Source organism: Sebastes fasciatus, chromosome 19 (assembly GCF_043250625.1).
Source record: "Sebastes fasciatus isolate fSebFas1 chromosome 19, fSebFas1.pri, whole genome shotgun sequence".
Lineage (NCBI taxonomy): Eukaryota > Metazoa > Chordata > Actinopteri > Perciformes > Sebastidae > Sebastes > Sebastes fasciatus.
In genome coordinates, this window is record NC_133813.1 from 14,360,327 (window position 1) to 14,374,818 (window position 14,492).

Consider the following 14,492-nt stretch of genomic DNA (forward strand, 5'->3'; position numbering starts at 1 on the left):
TATTTTGACTTTCAACCATCACACAATGAAAGGTTCAAATAAAAACATGTGCAGCTTTATTTCCATCACATTTGGCAACATAATTTTCATTTTTTTTTCTCTCAAATTTCAGCATGTAGTTTTTGCTTTTCATATGACACAGTCCTCCTCAATGTGAGTAAGAGTTCCCGGTAACCATCAGTTCATCTTAAGGACTCCTACCACATCTGTCTGCAGGCGTTCGTCCTGAATACTTGTTCTGTCGATGGTGTAAGAAAAAGTTCTGGTATGCCGGTTCTTCAGGGGCAATCAGATCCTTTGGTGGTCCGATATCACTCTGATTTGATCAGATCCAGAATCAACTGGATGGTCCTCTCACCTAAAGCACACAGACAGGATCAGATCGGATCTATCAGCATCTTTCTCTCTTATTTCTATCTGCAGAGAGATTTGCTTTAAAACAGTATAGCCCCATAATATTAATATGCATGTGTATAGAAATGCAAATACATTATAATACTTAAGTATTATAGTGTATTTCATCATCATTTGATCTGACAGAGTACAGCCATGGACACATTGAACAAACGTGTTCATTCGTCATACTGTGATGTTTTTCGTTTACCTTCAAGATTCATTCTCGGGTTCTCCAGCTTCTTTTCAAGCAGAGAGTCCATCAGCTTCCTCAGGTGTTTGAAGATCACACCGATCCGTACGGGAGCCTTTAAGGACGAACAACATGGACTGAATTAAGTAAACCTGGAAGATCCATTTCGTTGCAAGGACACAAGTGCTGCTGCTACAGGAGGGGATAGAAGAGGAAAGGGAAGGGGCACGGTGAGCAACCCCGGTGACCTCTGACCTGGAAGTGGATCCAGCCGTCGAGTGTGATGAGCCTTTCTCTGTGCTGGATATCGATGTCACCTCCAAACAGCAGCATGGGGAAAGGAGGTATCAGGGTGGTGTCTCGTAGGTAGATCTTAGTGTATTTCACCTGTGGATAAACATTTATTAGCACCAGTGTGATTTAGAGATAAGCAGACACTCTTCACCCATACATACCTTCTCCTGGTACAGCAGCCAGCCGTGTGTCTGCAGGTTGCGGTTAACAGACGAGGGGTGGACCTGAGACTTGCCCTGGGGCGTCTCCACCGTGCAGACCACTCGCTCGAGCACATCCACAGAGGGGGTGCACAAGACCCGGGCCACGCTGTCGTAGAGCCCCGCCGTCAGCACGGCGTTCAGGACGGAGATCTGCTGCTTGGACAGCGCCGCGGCCGCCGCCGCCTGCAGCTTGGAGCGAGAGGACCAGAAACCCGCCTGCTCCATCATCCTCATCAGCTCGTGTTTCACACCCTGGATAGAAGATGGAGTCAAACACATGGGATCAGACAGGAGGTGGAAGAGAGAGATAATCTCAATGTAATGCATGTGCGTGTGTGCGTGTGTTACCTCTATTGTAATGAGAGCGGTGCGATTAAGGAAGTATTTTCTACAGTAGGACATTTCTGCTCTTTGTCCTTCAGTCTGTGAGTTCTTCCACCTAACAGTGTGACAGGTAACAGAGAGAAGAGAGCAGAGGGAGATATTGAGATGTCAAGATTTATAACTTCTAATATCAAAACATTTGTTTTGGCTCAGTTTGCATGGCTTTGATTCTCATTAAAAACATCTCAGTGACGTGAAATCAATATTTGTGTGTGATCAATCTGAGAGGCTCCTTAATGAGAAAACACAGTTTGTGTTTGACGTCAAGCCTTTAAAAGTCCATACCCCAGATATGCATTGTATATCGTCAGGTGATCAGAGTTGGCCAATGCCAGCGCGGCTTTGGCCAGGTTGGCTTCCTCCTTCCTGTTCATCGGCGTGGAGAAGGGAGACTTCTCTGAGATTGCTGCCGCGATGGTTGCCTGAAACAAATCTCTTATTAATATATAATAATGACATAATACAGTTAGTAAAATAAGATTCTGAGGTATAATCCTCACACAGCTACAAAGAATCATAGTTGTAATCGTACTATGGGATCCAGGCAGCCGAGGATGGCTCCATAGATGAGCATCTTGCCGATCTTGACGTTGACGGGCAGACTCGCCAGGTGGTGTCCCAGAGGGGTGAGGACATGATTGTCGGGGTGACACGCACCGATCTTCCTCAGCAGGTTGACGGCGTTGCTGACCGACTGGGGCTGAGGAGCGTCCAGGGCCCGGCTCAGAAAGTCCTCCGGGGAGCCGTATTGACATTTCTACCAGAGGGGGAGTGGAAGAAGCTTCAATAATATTTCCACATTTGGCTTTGTGTGAATTTTTTATTTCTGTACGACTGAGTATGGATTATATACCATAATATGAAGGCAGAGCTCTTCCAGCGGGACCCGTAGTATCTCTGGAATGGAGTAATCCATGAAGGAGTCAAACCTGAGGTCAGGGGGTCAAACAAAGGCAGAACTGATCAGCACCATAGTATATATGAATTTTCAGTTAGCTTTTATTTCATTTTAGTTTTAGTTAGAGTTCAGAGTTCGTTTGCTAGTTTTAGTTTAGTTTAAATTTTTCTGAATGTTTTAGTTTTTATACATTTAGTTTGACAGTAGTTTTTGTTAGAGCCAGGTATAATGTCTCATGTAGCTACATATAAATACAAATTTGCAGCATAGCGCCATCTCCTGGAATGTCAAGTTTGTTCAATTTCTGTGATTCAATTGATAGAAATTCATACCGTCTCCTTTTTTCGGTAGTGATATACTCTAGTTAATACACTAAAACTGAAATTAATTTACAGTCATTTAAATTGTATTAGTTTTTTACCCAGGTAATAATGTTTCAGTTAAGTTTTTCTTCTTCTTTATTTAGTTTCAGTTTACTAAAAATATTTTTCACTGCTTATTTTCATTTTAGTTTACTATAATAACCCTGATCAGCACCCGGCCTAAAACAGGAATATGACATATTGTCTTTTTTAATTAACATATTCTTTATATCTAATGGCAAATCATTTGTTTTCCTGCTTTGTGTTCCCATTCTCATCTCTGCATAATAAGGAATTATTGACCTCCATACCTGAATTTCGGGTAGAGCCTGAAGCAGAAGCCGCTTCGGACACGTCCCGCTCTCCCCTGCCTCTGGAGGGCGCTGGCTTTGGAAACAAATGTTTCCACCAGGGAACTCATCTGGCTGCTCTCATGGTACCTGAATAACACAGCAGAATGGAGTTAAAGTTCACTCATGTCATTACTCTGACGATTAGCCGTGCTAGTAGTATGGTGCTAGGGATGGAAATGTCGGTCTGTCCACCACGTTGGTCCAGACTGAAATATCTCAACAACTACTGGATGAATTGCCACGAAATCTGGCTCAGATATTAATTGTTCTCAGATAATGTGTCCTAAGGTCTTCCTCTGAGTTTTCCATATAGAAAATAATATAATAACAATACAATAATATGCAACTTTCTTTGCTGGTATTGTTCATGAGCCCTTACTTATTTTCCTTGGTCTTTCCAGTGTCGATGACAAACACAACGTCAGGAATAGTCACACCTGTCTCAGCGATGTTAGTCGACAAGACAATCTAAAAGAAAACAAGCAACAGAATTACTGCAAGATGGTTTTAACAGAAATACAGCTCTATAACAAAAGGACTTTCTTGAATCATATTACATCACCTCTATTGTTCTATTTTCTTATTTCTCAATGCTTCATTAGACCACATTCAGAAGTACCTTTCTAACTCCACAGGGTGGCACTGTGAAGGCAGCAGCCTGGTCCTTTGACGAGAGAGTCGAGTGGAGAGCGACAATCTTGTACCTGAAAGAGACAGTCATAACAGGTCAACAGTGAGGCCAATGAGTTTGTGTTTGGTGCAGGACTAAGTGTATACTGGATTAGTATTAGTATGTCACCTGTTTTTGCCCCTGAACCTCTTGTCTGAGGAGAGCACGTCGAAGAGCTGCTGGATGTGAGCCAGACCCGGGAGGAACACGAGAACGGCTCCATCCAGCTCCGCAAACTGTGGGGATTTGTCTGGCAGAGCACAAATAATACAGAGATTTATGTACTGTAAGCAAGGCGATGTATTGCCATTTTTTCAAATCTAATTTTAGGAACATATGTGATATATCGTACAACATAATATCACGATACTCATGTGTATCGATGTTTTCTTCCACCCCTAGTGCTGCCTGAAACAAGCAGGATGATGTGTTGTACCTAAGTAGTCGATGAGGTCGACCAGTAAGTCCATGTTGATCTTATTAGGGTTCATGTACTGCAGCACCTGCCGAGTCCTGCTGCTGAAGTGGTCAAGATCTGGACCCAGGTCCCAGCCGGAAGACGGGTCCCTCAGTATCACCTCCTGGAACAGACAGAAGCAGGTTAGATATCACACACCACTACCATTTCTACTGTGTTACTGCTGCAGAGAGCACAACGTTACCTGGTGCTGTGATGTCTTGCCACCTTTCAGTGTGACAGAGATGCTAACTTCCTCCTCGTCTTCAAGAATTTTCTGGCTGTACTCCGAGTCCTTTTCCAGGACGTATCCCGTCTCTTCCACGATGTCTTCCAAGTGGGACACCTAGAGACAAAACCACAGGAAGCTTGAAAATATCCCGCTTCCCCTGCCATGTCCTTGAAATGTCACGGAAAAACATCTGTGATGAGAATTAATGCAAAAACAGCTTATCCTTCAATGTATACAAAGGGAAAATAGCCACAATCCTATGGTTCTGACAGGTGGTATATGCTTGGGTTAAAGGGCTGGGAGTAAATCGCAAATATTGTCTCCTGAACAGTTTTGTTGTAAAATGTATTTATTTAATTTTATTTTCATATTTAATTTAATTATATTCATATTTAATTATTTTTATATTCGGTTTTATTTACTCTTTTGTAAATGTGCCTTAAACACACAGTATGTACGTAGGTGCTGGGAATCTTGTGTGTTTGAATTTATTTTAATCATCTATTTATTTTTATTTATTTATTATTATTAGCATTACAATTATTGTATTTATTTATTTTTATTCATACATTTAAAAGTGTAAATTATTATAATTTTTTATTTTATATTTATTTATATTTTTCTTATTTTATTCTTCTTATTATTACCTTTTTTTCTCTCCTTTGTTTTTCAATTTACAATTTACATTGTATATATATACATATTATTTTATTTGTTGTGGTTTGGGTTGTAGTAATCTTTTTTTCTTAAGGAAACAATAAAAAAGCATGATTAAAATAAAATAGACAAAGGGATAGTTAAATTAGATTCTACAAGTAAACAAAAAAACTAAAGCTCCTCTTACCTCCACTGGGAACGTCCTGCCGGGAATGCTGATCACTGGGCAGCGGTTGAAATAGTTGGAGAACTTGTTGCAGTCCACTGTGGCGCTCATAAGTATCAGCTTCAGGTCTGATCTCCTCATAACTACATCTTTCAGGATGGTTAACAGGAAGTCTGACTGGACACTGCGCTCATGGACCTGAGAGGATGGAGGTGAGGAGAACAGACTTACCAACTCAGCTGTCTTGTATGTTCACATGCAGGTTTTTGGTTTGTTCGGGATTATATGACAGTACAAGTCTTATGGTAGTATGTGTGTGTGTGTGTGTGTGTGTGTGTTTAAGAGGTAAAAAGAGGTCAAAAAAAAAAAAAAAAGCATTCAAAAATTGAAAAAAATGACCTGCAATTACTGGAAAAATGTTGTTTAACAAAAAATTATGCACCTGAGGGTGAAAAGGACACTTATAATATGGCATCACACAGGTGTTTGATCAGGAAATGTCAGTACCTCGTCTACGATGATGTGCGTCAGGGAGCTGAGGTGTCTGTCATGCTGTAGTTTCCTGAGCAGGACTCCAGTGGTGCAGTAAAGCAAGCGGGTCCACTCCCCGGACTCATTCTCCATCCGGATCTGGTACCCACACAGCGACGACTGAAAAACGATTTCACATATTCATTAAAGCAGGTGACAATGCATCCTATCAGCCTACATTATCATTTATACAAGAGCTAGGCAACAGGTTTCATATCTAAGGTCCATCAAGCATTCAAATGTCTCACCTTCGATCCCGGTCCGTCCTCGCAGCCCTGCTCCTGGCTGACTCTGCAGGCCAGGCTCATGGCGGAGATCCTGCGGGGCTGGGTCACCACGATGTTGCAGGGCTTCGCCACTTTGCCTCCTGTTAACAGCTCCTCCAGGAGGAACTGAGGAATCTGAGTACTCTTTCCGCTGCCAGTCTCACCGGCCACCACCACCACAGGGTGGCGCTGCAGAGCCTCCAGGACACGATGCCGGTGTTGGAAGACAGGAAGCTGCTCTCGCTCTGCCTTGAAGGTTGAATTACTTGTGTTTTTATCGCTTTAAGATTAAAACGTCTTTTATATGTTAAAGTACAATGCTTAAGTGTGTTTACCTTCAGTTTGTGGGCCATTGAGGACTTCTTCAGCTTCATTAAGAGCTCTCTAGCAGCCTCAAGTGCTGCTCCTTCCCTCCTCCCTCTTTTCTCACTCTTGTCCTCCACTTCTTCTCCTCCCTCCCCAATATCAAGACCAGCCAGGTTCTCCCAGGACTCTTCAGGCTCTTCATCATTAGCATCACCCAGCCCCGGCTGGCGTTGGGATCCAGACTCTTGTTCTTGGTTCTGGTTCTGCTGCTGTTTGAGTTTGGTCAGAAGCCGGGAGATGAACTGGTCTCGAGGTTTGTTGGCAGCAGTTCGGGTCTCTTCCTGTTGCTGCTGCTCGCTGTCTCTCCACTCCAGCCACACATCTCTGTAGGTTGGAGGAAGGAGCTGGTGCACTGACTGAGAGTGAGAGATTGAGAGGGATGGTAGTTATTAGAGGAGGATTAGGATTAGAATGAGTTACAGAGTTTACACCATGTATTACCTGTCCTTTAATCAGAGTGTAGAGTGCCAGTGTGGCTGCCAGATGTTGAGCCTGCATGCTGTCTTCCGTCAGGATCGTTGGACAAACTTCAAGAACATCGTCTATCCTTTGAACACGAACCCTGATGGATGCAAAGTAATCGAGATAAGATAAAATAAAATAAGATAATCCTTTATCAATCCCACAGGGGAGAACATTTGCAGGATTACAGCAGCAAAGGGGGATAGTGCAAATGACAAGACACATCAGTAAAAAACAAAACAAGATATACTAAATAAGCAAGTAAACAATAAAGATATAATAAGTAACTAAACAATAAAAAAAATAGATTAAAAAAATAGACTGAATGAGTGGTTGGGTTCACATTATTGCACATAGGAATATGAAATGTTGATATTGCACAGTGGTATACATTGCTATTGCACATGAATGAGTGAATGAATGAATTGTTTTTGGTGTGTGAAATGGTCATTGTACAGTCTGTTAGTTGTTTTTCATGCTTTTTCACGCTGAATGACTTATTTCCAAGAAACTAATGAGCACATCTCTGGTGAACACAAGATTTAAAGTGGTGCTTTTGTGTGATTCTTTGTTTGTGGACTTAGAATTTCTTTGGTGTAGAACAGCCTTAAAGCTGACTATAAACAAAAGGGTTATAGACTCTCAAACAGCTCTAAAGTCTACTACTGCAGGTTCATTATATTAACAGTTGTGTGAGCAGTCAACTGAACTCAACACATCAGAATCAGAAATATTTTATTGATCCCTGTTGGCGTTACAGTTGCTCTTGTATAAACATAAAGAAATGTAAATAGAAATAAAGGAGTAAAATGTAAATTGCTAAAAGTGCAAATAAGTAAATAAAAAATGCTGAGAAGTGGGCTCTATTAAGTTTGTTAACATAAATGCCAGAATGGTATAAATAAGAAATGAATAAGAATATTATTAAGAATATATGAAGATTATATTATGGAGGTACAGTACATTCAACAGAATGTATCTCTTTGTATAAGAGTCTTTATAATATGGAAATAAGGACACAGAAACATGCACACACACACACACTTACTTGGATCTCCAGTATCTACCAGCAGCAACCTTGTGAAAAGCCGGTGCTGGACTCTTGGGCAGGTTCTTTCGGACCCAGTCGATGAGGAACTGTTTGGGAGACTTTCCTGTCCAGCTGCGAGCCGTGTAGTCAAAATTGCGAATGTCCTTTGGCTCATTCTTTTTCACAACTGGATCCGCAAACAAAAGGAAAATGTGACAAAATGATCAGCAAAAAAGTCTTTAAGTTTGTCATCATGAATTTGTGACACTGATGAATTTGATCATGACTTTTATCTTCCCCAAAGCCTTATCTATTTTTGACCTTTTGCAACCAAACTTAGCACAGACAAAATTGTGCAGACGTATCTTTAATATATTATATATTTAGTTTGATATATTAAAATCCAGCTCATATGGCTGAGGTGTCAATCTCCCAGGTTGGGCTATAGTTAGTGATATGGATGTGATCTATGTGTATACAGCATCTATAAGTGGTACTATACAGTATATTGGGCTTTAATCATAGCATTACAATGTGAATCTACAGTATGTTATGTTTTATATTTACTATATCCTGTAAAAACACTTTGGATGTGTTCTGTTAAAGTGATGGCGTTTAGTTGCGAGATTCAAACCTTTCTCTGCAGGAGGGGCCTTTTCAGCTTGCTCAAACAACTTTAAGCTGAGATCCTCTTTGTCTTCACTGACAGCAAGTACCTTCTTCTCCTTTTGAGGCCCGTCTACCACCTTTATAGCTGGATTGAACATGGGGTGAGACTCCAGTGGCTTCATTTCTAGAAACAGAAAAATACATTTGTTCTATACAAGTTGGAAGAAACTGTTTAATCTCTGCATGTTTGAGTTAGAGCACACTCACCTTGCTGTATGATGCGTATCCTGTCCTGTGCCATCCTCTGGCCCGCCTTGTCTCCTTTTGTCTTGGTAGTAGCTGCCATGTCTTTTGCATCGTACAGTTGAGCAGTGAGGGCCAAATACCTGTCATTCTACACAGCAAGAAATAACACACACAGTTACTAATAGGGCTGTCCCGAGCACCATTTTGTCGCCCTTGTCACGTCCATGTCTGTTAAACATCAAGCTACCGCAAATTTTAAAGCTCACTTACTTAACAAGTTAATGTATATCTTGCATGTTTGATTTGTACTAAAGGCTGTCAATCCATTAAACTATTTAATCGCAATTAAAAGCATGACAGCTTTAATTTCACTTACCGGATCAAACTTTTCCTCCAGTTCAGGATTGTGTATCTTCTTCCCTCGTTCCTCCTCCTCCTCCTCCTCCTCCTCATCACTGCTCTGCTCTGCATACCTTAAGATCCAATCTTTCATGCTTGCAGCTTCATCCTTCACCGGGGCCTGGCAAACATCAAGTTTCCATTTAGTGTCACATCTTTCTAGCCGACACACACACACACACTTGTAAACAGGCACACAAACCTTGGTGGGCTCTTTGGGGGTGTTGCTGGGTACTGTGGGGCTCGGGGCTGCAGGTTTCTGCTGAGTATGAGGCTTGAACTTGGGCCTGCTCTTCTGATTCTCCTCCTGCATCTGCTGGGTGAAACCTTCTGGCAGCTCATCTGGCATACAGACAATACATTAAGAGCGTCAGAGTTTTAACAGGCTCGTGTGCTCAAAGAGCTATACGGTGATAACGCTCTATTACCATCTTTAAGGTTGAGGCAGAGCCAGTCGAGAGCAGAGTGGAGATCCCCTCCGTACAGCATACTACTCTTCATCGCCTCCTCAATGTGTTCCCGCTTAAAGTTGAACCTCTCCAGAGCTGTGTACAGGTCCTGCAAGCACAAACAAGACGACATGAAAACAACATTCGGTCATGGAGAGAGATCTGTATATGTGTATTAACCATAAAGAGAGATGATTTTGTCTTTACCAGCAACTTCTTGTTGGTCAGCCTGCCTGATATGGGCCCTTTGTCCCCATTCTCCTCTCTGAAGTCATTGATCAGCTTGATGATCTTCTTCTCCAGGTCAGCTTGGATAGCAACCTGTTTTAAATCCCATTCATTATCAACATTTGGAATGTTTTTCAGCATGAAACACACACATGACAAAATGGGTGAGGTTTGCAGTTGAATAAATAATGGACTATTTCAGTATGTATAGTATATTACAAGCTCGTAAGAACATGCTACAGCTGCAACTAGGGCTGACCGGAATGCTTCGAAGCTTTGACCGTTGCCATAGTAATCGACCTCCAAATTACTATTCGAATGCTTCGTTTTTAATTTATATAAATATATATGTAATAACAATGTATAAATCCCAAGATAGCCCAATAAATAAGGAATAATCCCACAACATTAATCATATTCAACATTAATTATTATTAGTTATTCTCAGATGAATATCGCTGTTTGTCGTGTGTAGAAGTGCGTGTGCGTACAGTAGTGTGGTAGCTGCACTGAAACGAGGGAAACAGAGACAGACAGACAGAATAACATGTCAGCCTGCTGCGCCGCGAAGCTTCGAACACCTTCGAATACTTCTCACCGACGCTTCGAAGCCCAAAAAATGGTATTCGGGACAGCCCTAGCTGCAACATGTACTTGGCACAGAGAGAGAGACAGAAAACAATAACGATAAAATACACAGTTAAGTTACTGAACCGACAACTTACTTTAAGAATCGACTTGTCCGCTACTCCACCTGTGTCAACCTGGGCAGTGTTGGCAAGACTGTAGGTCTTTGGAGCTGGAAGAAATAAAAAAAAAAAATAATGCGTCACTGAAAAGCAGTGTATGTTTTTAATGCTGAGCCAGATATTATGTTCTTCTAATCATCATGTTCACTGACTCAATTGTTTCACAGGATGATTTTTCACATACAGTAAGCTTTATTTTCAGATTTGATCAGAGATGTGTTGACGCACACCGTCATGCAGATTAGTCTGCACCTATTAACTGTTTATTATAAATCAATAAATATGCATTCTGTTGATTCCCAGCCAACATCTGTATGTGGGGCCCATGTGGGTAGTAAATGGGCTGAAAAATGGGCCCTAGATGGGATTGTCCGCAGGTTCCATAATGGCCCAATGTCAATTGCCCACATAGATTCCATGCAGGATTACAATAGGTGTTATGTGACACCAACTGGGCAACGTAACCAAGACCCATTTTAGTCCCAGCTTTAAGTTTTATGTAGGTACTACATGGGGACTACATGGGCTGAAATATGGGTTGTAAGTGGGTTTGTCCACAGTTTCCATGTTGGCCACATGCCAGTTACCCTTGTGGGTTTCATGCAGGAGTACTCTGGGTGTTATATGGGCCCAATCTGGGCAACATAAATAAACAAAACCCATCTCTGATTTCCCATTAGTGACCCACCTAGGACCCACATGGGTAGCCCACTTGGGGGAGCCCATGTGGGACCTATTTAGTTGACTCAGCTGGGCCACATTTGCGTTTCCCATTCTGAGCCCATACACTAATTTCCCATTAGTGACCCACCCAGAACCCACATCCACATTAGTTGACCCAAGTGGGCCCCAGATAAGATGCCCATTTTGGGCCCCTACCCACTTGGTACCCAGGTACCCCCAGTATAACCCATAGGGGGCCCACATAAACCATGTTGGCTGAGATTAACTGTTTAGTCTGAAAAAGATCTAATGTTCAGGCAACTGTCCATCACATGTTATCAGAGTGTGTTTACCCATCTGACAAGCTGTCACAGCAGCAAGGTTTCAATATGACATGAACCTGACAGGTATTTTGGTATTTTTACATGACAAATTACTTAAATGAAGAACATAATGAGGAAACTATAAGAGGTCCCTTGTGTAAAAGGGTTTGCAGTGAATTATGCACACTAATACATATCATAAATACAGTGTAAGCATGATGAAGCACCACTGTGGACACCTATCCAACACCACAGCTACAACTACAGCCTGCAAAATCACCATATCAAACACCTTTTTCAGTTTCTAACAGTGATGTTTCTGGTTCTGTGTCACCAGACAGGTAATAACTACCTTTTGACTTGTTCTCTTTGGCTTGTTTAGCCGGCTTGGTTGTCTGTTTCTCCGCCACACCGTTCGCCGCAGCAGCAGCAGCAGCAGCAGCCGGGGCCACCAGAGCAACGTTAGCCGCCTGCGCCGCCAATTTCTTCTTCTTTCCACCCATTTTATCACCAAAACACTGCCTGTCTGCGGCTCCTCTATGCGGCTATGCGACGACAAGTCATTTGGTTAAGTCCTGGAATGATGTGGTTATGAATAAAGAGAACAAAAAGACGCTACTGTGTGTTTCTCTTCGTATTCATGTCGGGTTGGGTAACCTTTAGTGATGTGTCGGTAACGAACGAGTCGGTTCTTTGAGCCGACTCTTTTAAGTGAACGATAAGAGCCGGTTCCCGTCCGAGAGCTGTTTTTTCGGCAGAATGATAGGACAATCGTCTCCGGGCCACGGGCACTCCATGCACTGACTGTGACTGAATGTTGTGTTTTTGACGTCTGTGCGACCAATCAGGTGATGACAGATAGTGATGTTACGTGCTGTGCGGAGGCTTCGGAGCGTGTGTCGAGTAATCCAGGAAGTTTTCCACGATGCGCGTATCGAGGCTTGTATCGTTTTAGACCAATTACATCATCGATGACGTCCGAAGCCTCGCTGCCCGGCCATACCGCGTGACTGGTTCAGGAAGTGGTTCAGATCTTCACTGGTTAAACCAATGCCACTTTCCAGAAGTGACACAGAACACTAATATTACCCCTCCTGCCATTATTATATAATATTACACTACACTACAATACAATTATTGACCAAAGGATTGGTTTACACACTGTAATGGCAATTTTCATATCTGCAGTTTAACACTGTACCTTTAGATAATCTCAGGGCCTCACATGTTCAACTTTGTCACCATAGGACAATGACCTGACATTTTAGATCTCTGTAACTGCAAACAACAGATTGCTGAAATACTTGTTATGTCTTGTGATGCTCTGTTGTCTGCTGTGTGCTGACGCATTGATACACTTTCTATCCTTCTCTTCTTTTCTTCTTTGCACTTATCTTCATGTTATGCTTTAAATGTATAAATACTGACTACTCTTTGTATTCGGGGCTCACTTGCCACAGTCCACAACAGGTGGCTGTGCTCGTGAGTCCATCTGCAGATGCTTTAGTTATTAACGTATGCCTTTTTATTAAATTCACTGAAAGACAAGTTGTTACGTTGGTTTGTGTCTTGTTTTAACAGAAACTGCAACCACAACACACAAGATGCATTCCTCACAAAACAATTACAGTTTATTATACATGTATGTTATATACTCATAATATACTTACTAGAAAATATACATTATATTATATAGATATAAATGGATTACATGCTAATATATATTTTTTCATTGTTTATAGTGATTCCCAACGGCCTTTACTGGCAAAAAATACAGTATATCACAGATCACATGGTTAATCATATCTGCCTGTTTTACACTCTTTGACCACCATGTGGTTTCGTGTATACATGAAGTCTCGAGAAATTAACCCTTTTCTGAACCAATTTGCTGGAAAGCTTCAATGCTTCATGAAGCTTCAGCTCGCCATCACTAGTAAAACCATCTACCAATCCATGCAGACATCTTCAACCCACCCACTGCCCGTCTTCCATCTAGACGACCGATATGGAAGAATACCCCACCAGCCGACTTCACCACCCAATCAGCTTGGGAAAAGGAATGGGAGTCCAAGGATGTCCCAAACAAACATCTGGTGTCAGACCCCACCCAACAGGTCCCTGGCACCAACCTGCCAAGGATACAGTGGTCAACTCTTAATAGATTCAGGTCCGGACATGGCCCCTGCTTGGCCAGCCTTCACAAATGGGGCAGCAGCCCAAGCCCATTGTGTGCCTGTGGAGAGGTGCAAACAATGGAACACATCATTGAAGCTTGCCCGCTCCGCAGTCTAAAAGGAGGGTTAGACACTGTGATGGAATTTTCCATCAATTCCTCTCTTATTGGTAGAAAGGTCAGAGTGTTTGTCAGAGTGTCCCTCTGTTGACATTCTTGGGTTGGAGTCCTGTCTAGAGGAGCCACCGTTATCTGTACAGCTGTGCCTGTAGTGGAGACCGTAGAGCCAGTCGCTAGGGCAACCAGGGTCAGAGATGCCAGAGGAACGGAGTAAGTCAAAACATGATAAGGGTAAGACACTGAGCACCAGGGAGGAAGGGCAGAGTTGTGAGGCCTTCACGCAGAGAGCACCTATTGTGGAGAACTGACAATTCTCCTTGATCAAGCTTCAATAAACCTTCTTTTGTAAGACATCATCAGCTCCGGACCTCTTCCTTCCAAAGATAACTTGTGTATCAATTATTCCATCACAGACACCCTCCATACAGCAGACCAGGAGGCAACTGCATGGCTCAAGGACTTTGCATTCGCTAAATAAATAAACTAGTAGAGCCGTTTGGGAGCCGAAAGAGCCAACTCTTCTTGGTGAGCTGAGCCAAATGATCTGGCTCACTAAAAACAGCCGGAATTCCCATCACTATTAGCTTTTCTGGACCAACCCAGCCACCGTACC

At 42.3% G+C, this 14,492-nt stretch overlaps 1 protein-coding gene across 1 annotated transcript; it reads right to left on the bottom strand.

The window, feature by feature from the left end:
* Window positions 1-33: 33 nt before the first annotated feature.
* On the bottom strand, window positions 34-12,267 carry dhx29 (DEAH (Asp-Glu-Ala-His) box polypeptide 29). Its single transcript, XM_074617508.1, has 28 exons — window positions 11,936-12,267; window positions 10,574-10,647; window positions 9,828-9,941; window positions 9,600-9,729; window positions 9,374-9,513; window positions 9,149-9,292; window positions 8,794-8,920; window positions 8,552-8,710; window positions 7,936-8,104; window positions 6,867-6,987; window positions 6,395-6,781; window positions 6,042-6,308; window positions 5,770-5,913; window positions 5,284-5,460; window positions 4,413-4,553; window positions 4,187-4,331; window positions 3,880-4,000; window positions 3,700-3,784; window positions 3,460-3,548; window positions 3,039-3,167; window positions 2,321-2,396; window positions 2,000-2,224; window positions 1,753-1,889; window positions 1,432-1,522; window positions 1,042-1,335; window positions 842-973; window positions 605-701; window positions 34-358 (listed from the first exon to the last, which is right to left on the bottom strand). The coding sequence occupies exons 1-28, from the start codon at window positions 12,084-12,086 to the stop codon at window positions 312-314; spliced, it is 4,113 nt and encodes a 1,370-aa protein (XP_074473609.1). The 5' UTR covers window positions 12,087-12,267; the 3' UTR covers window positions 34-311.
* Between the last annotated feature and the right edge of the window lie 2,225 nt (window positions 12,268-14,492).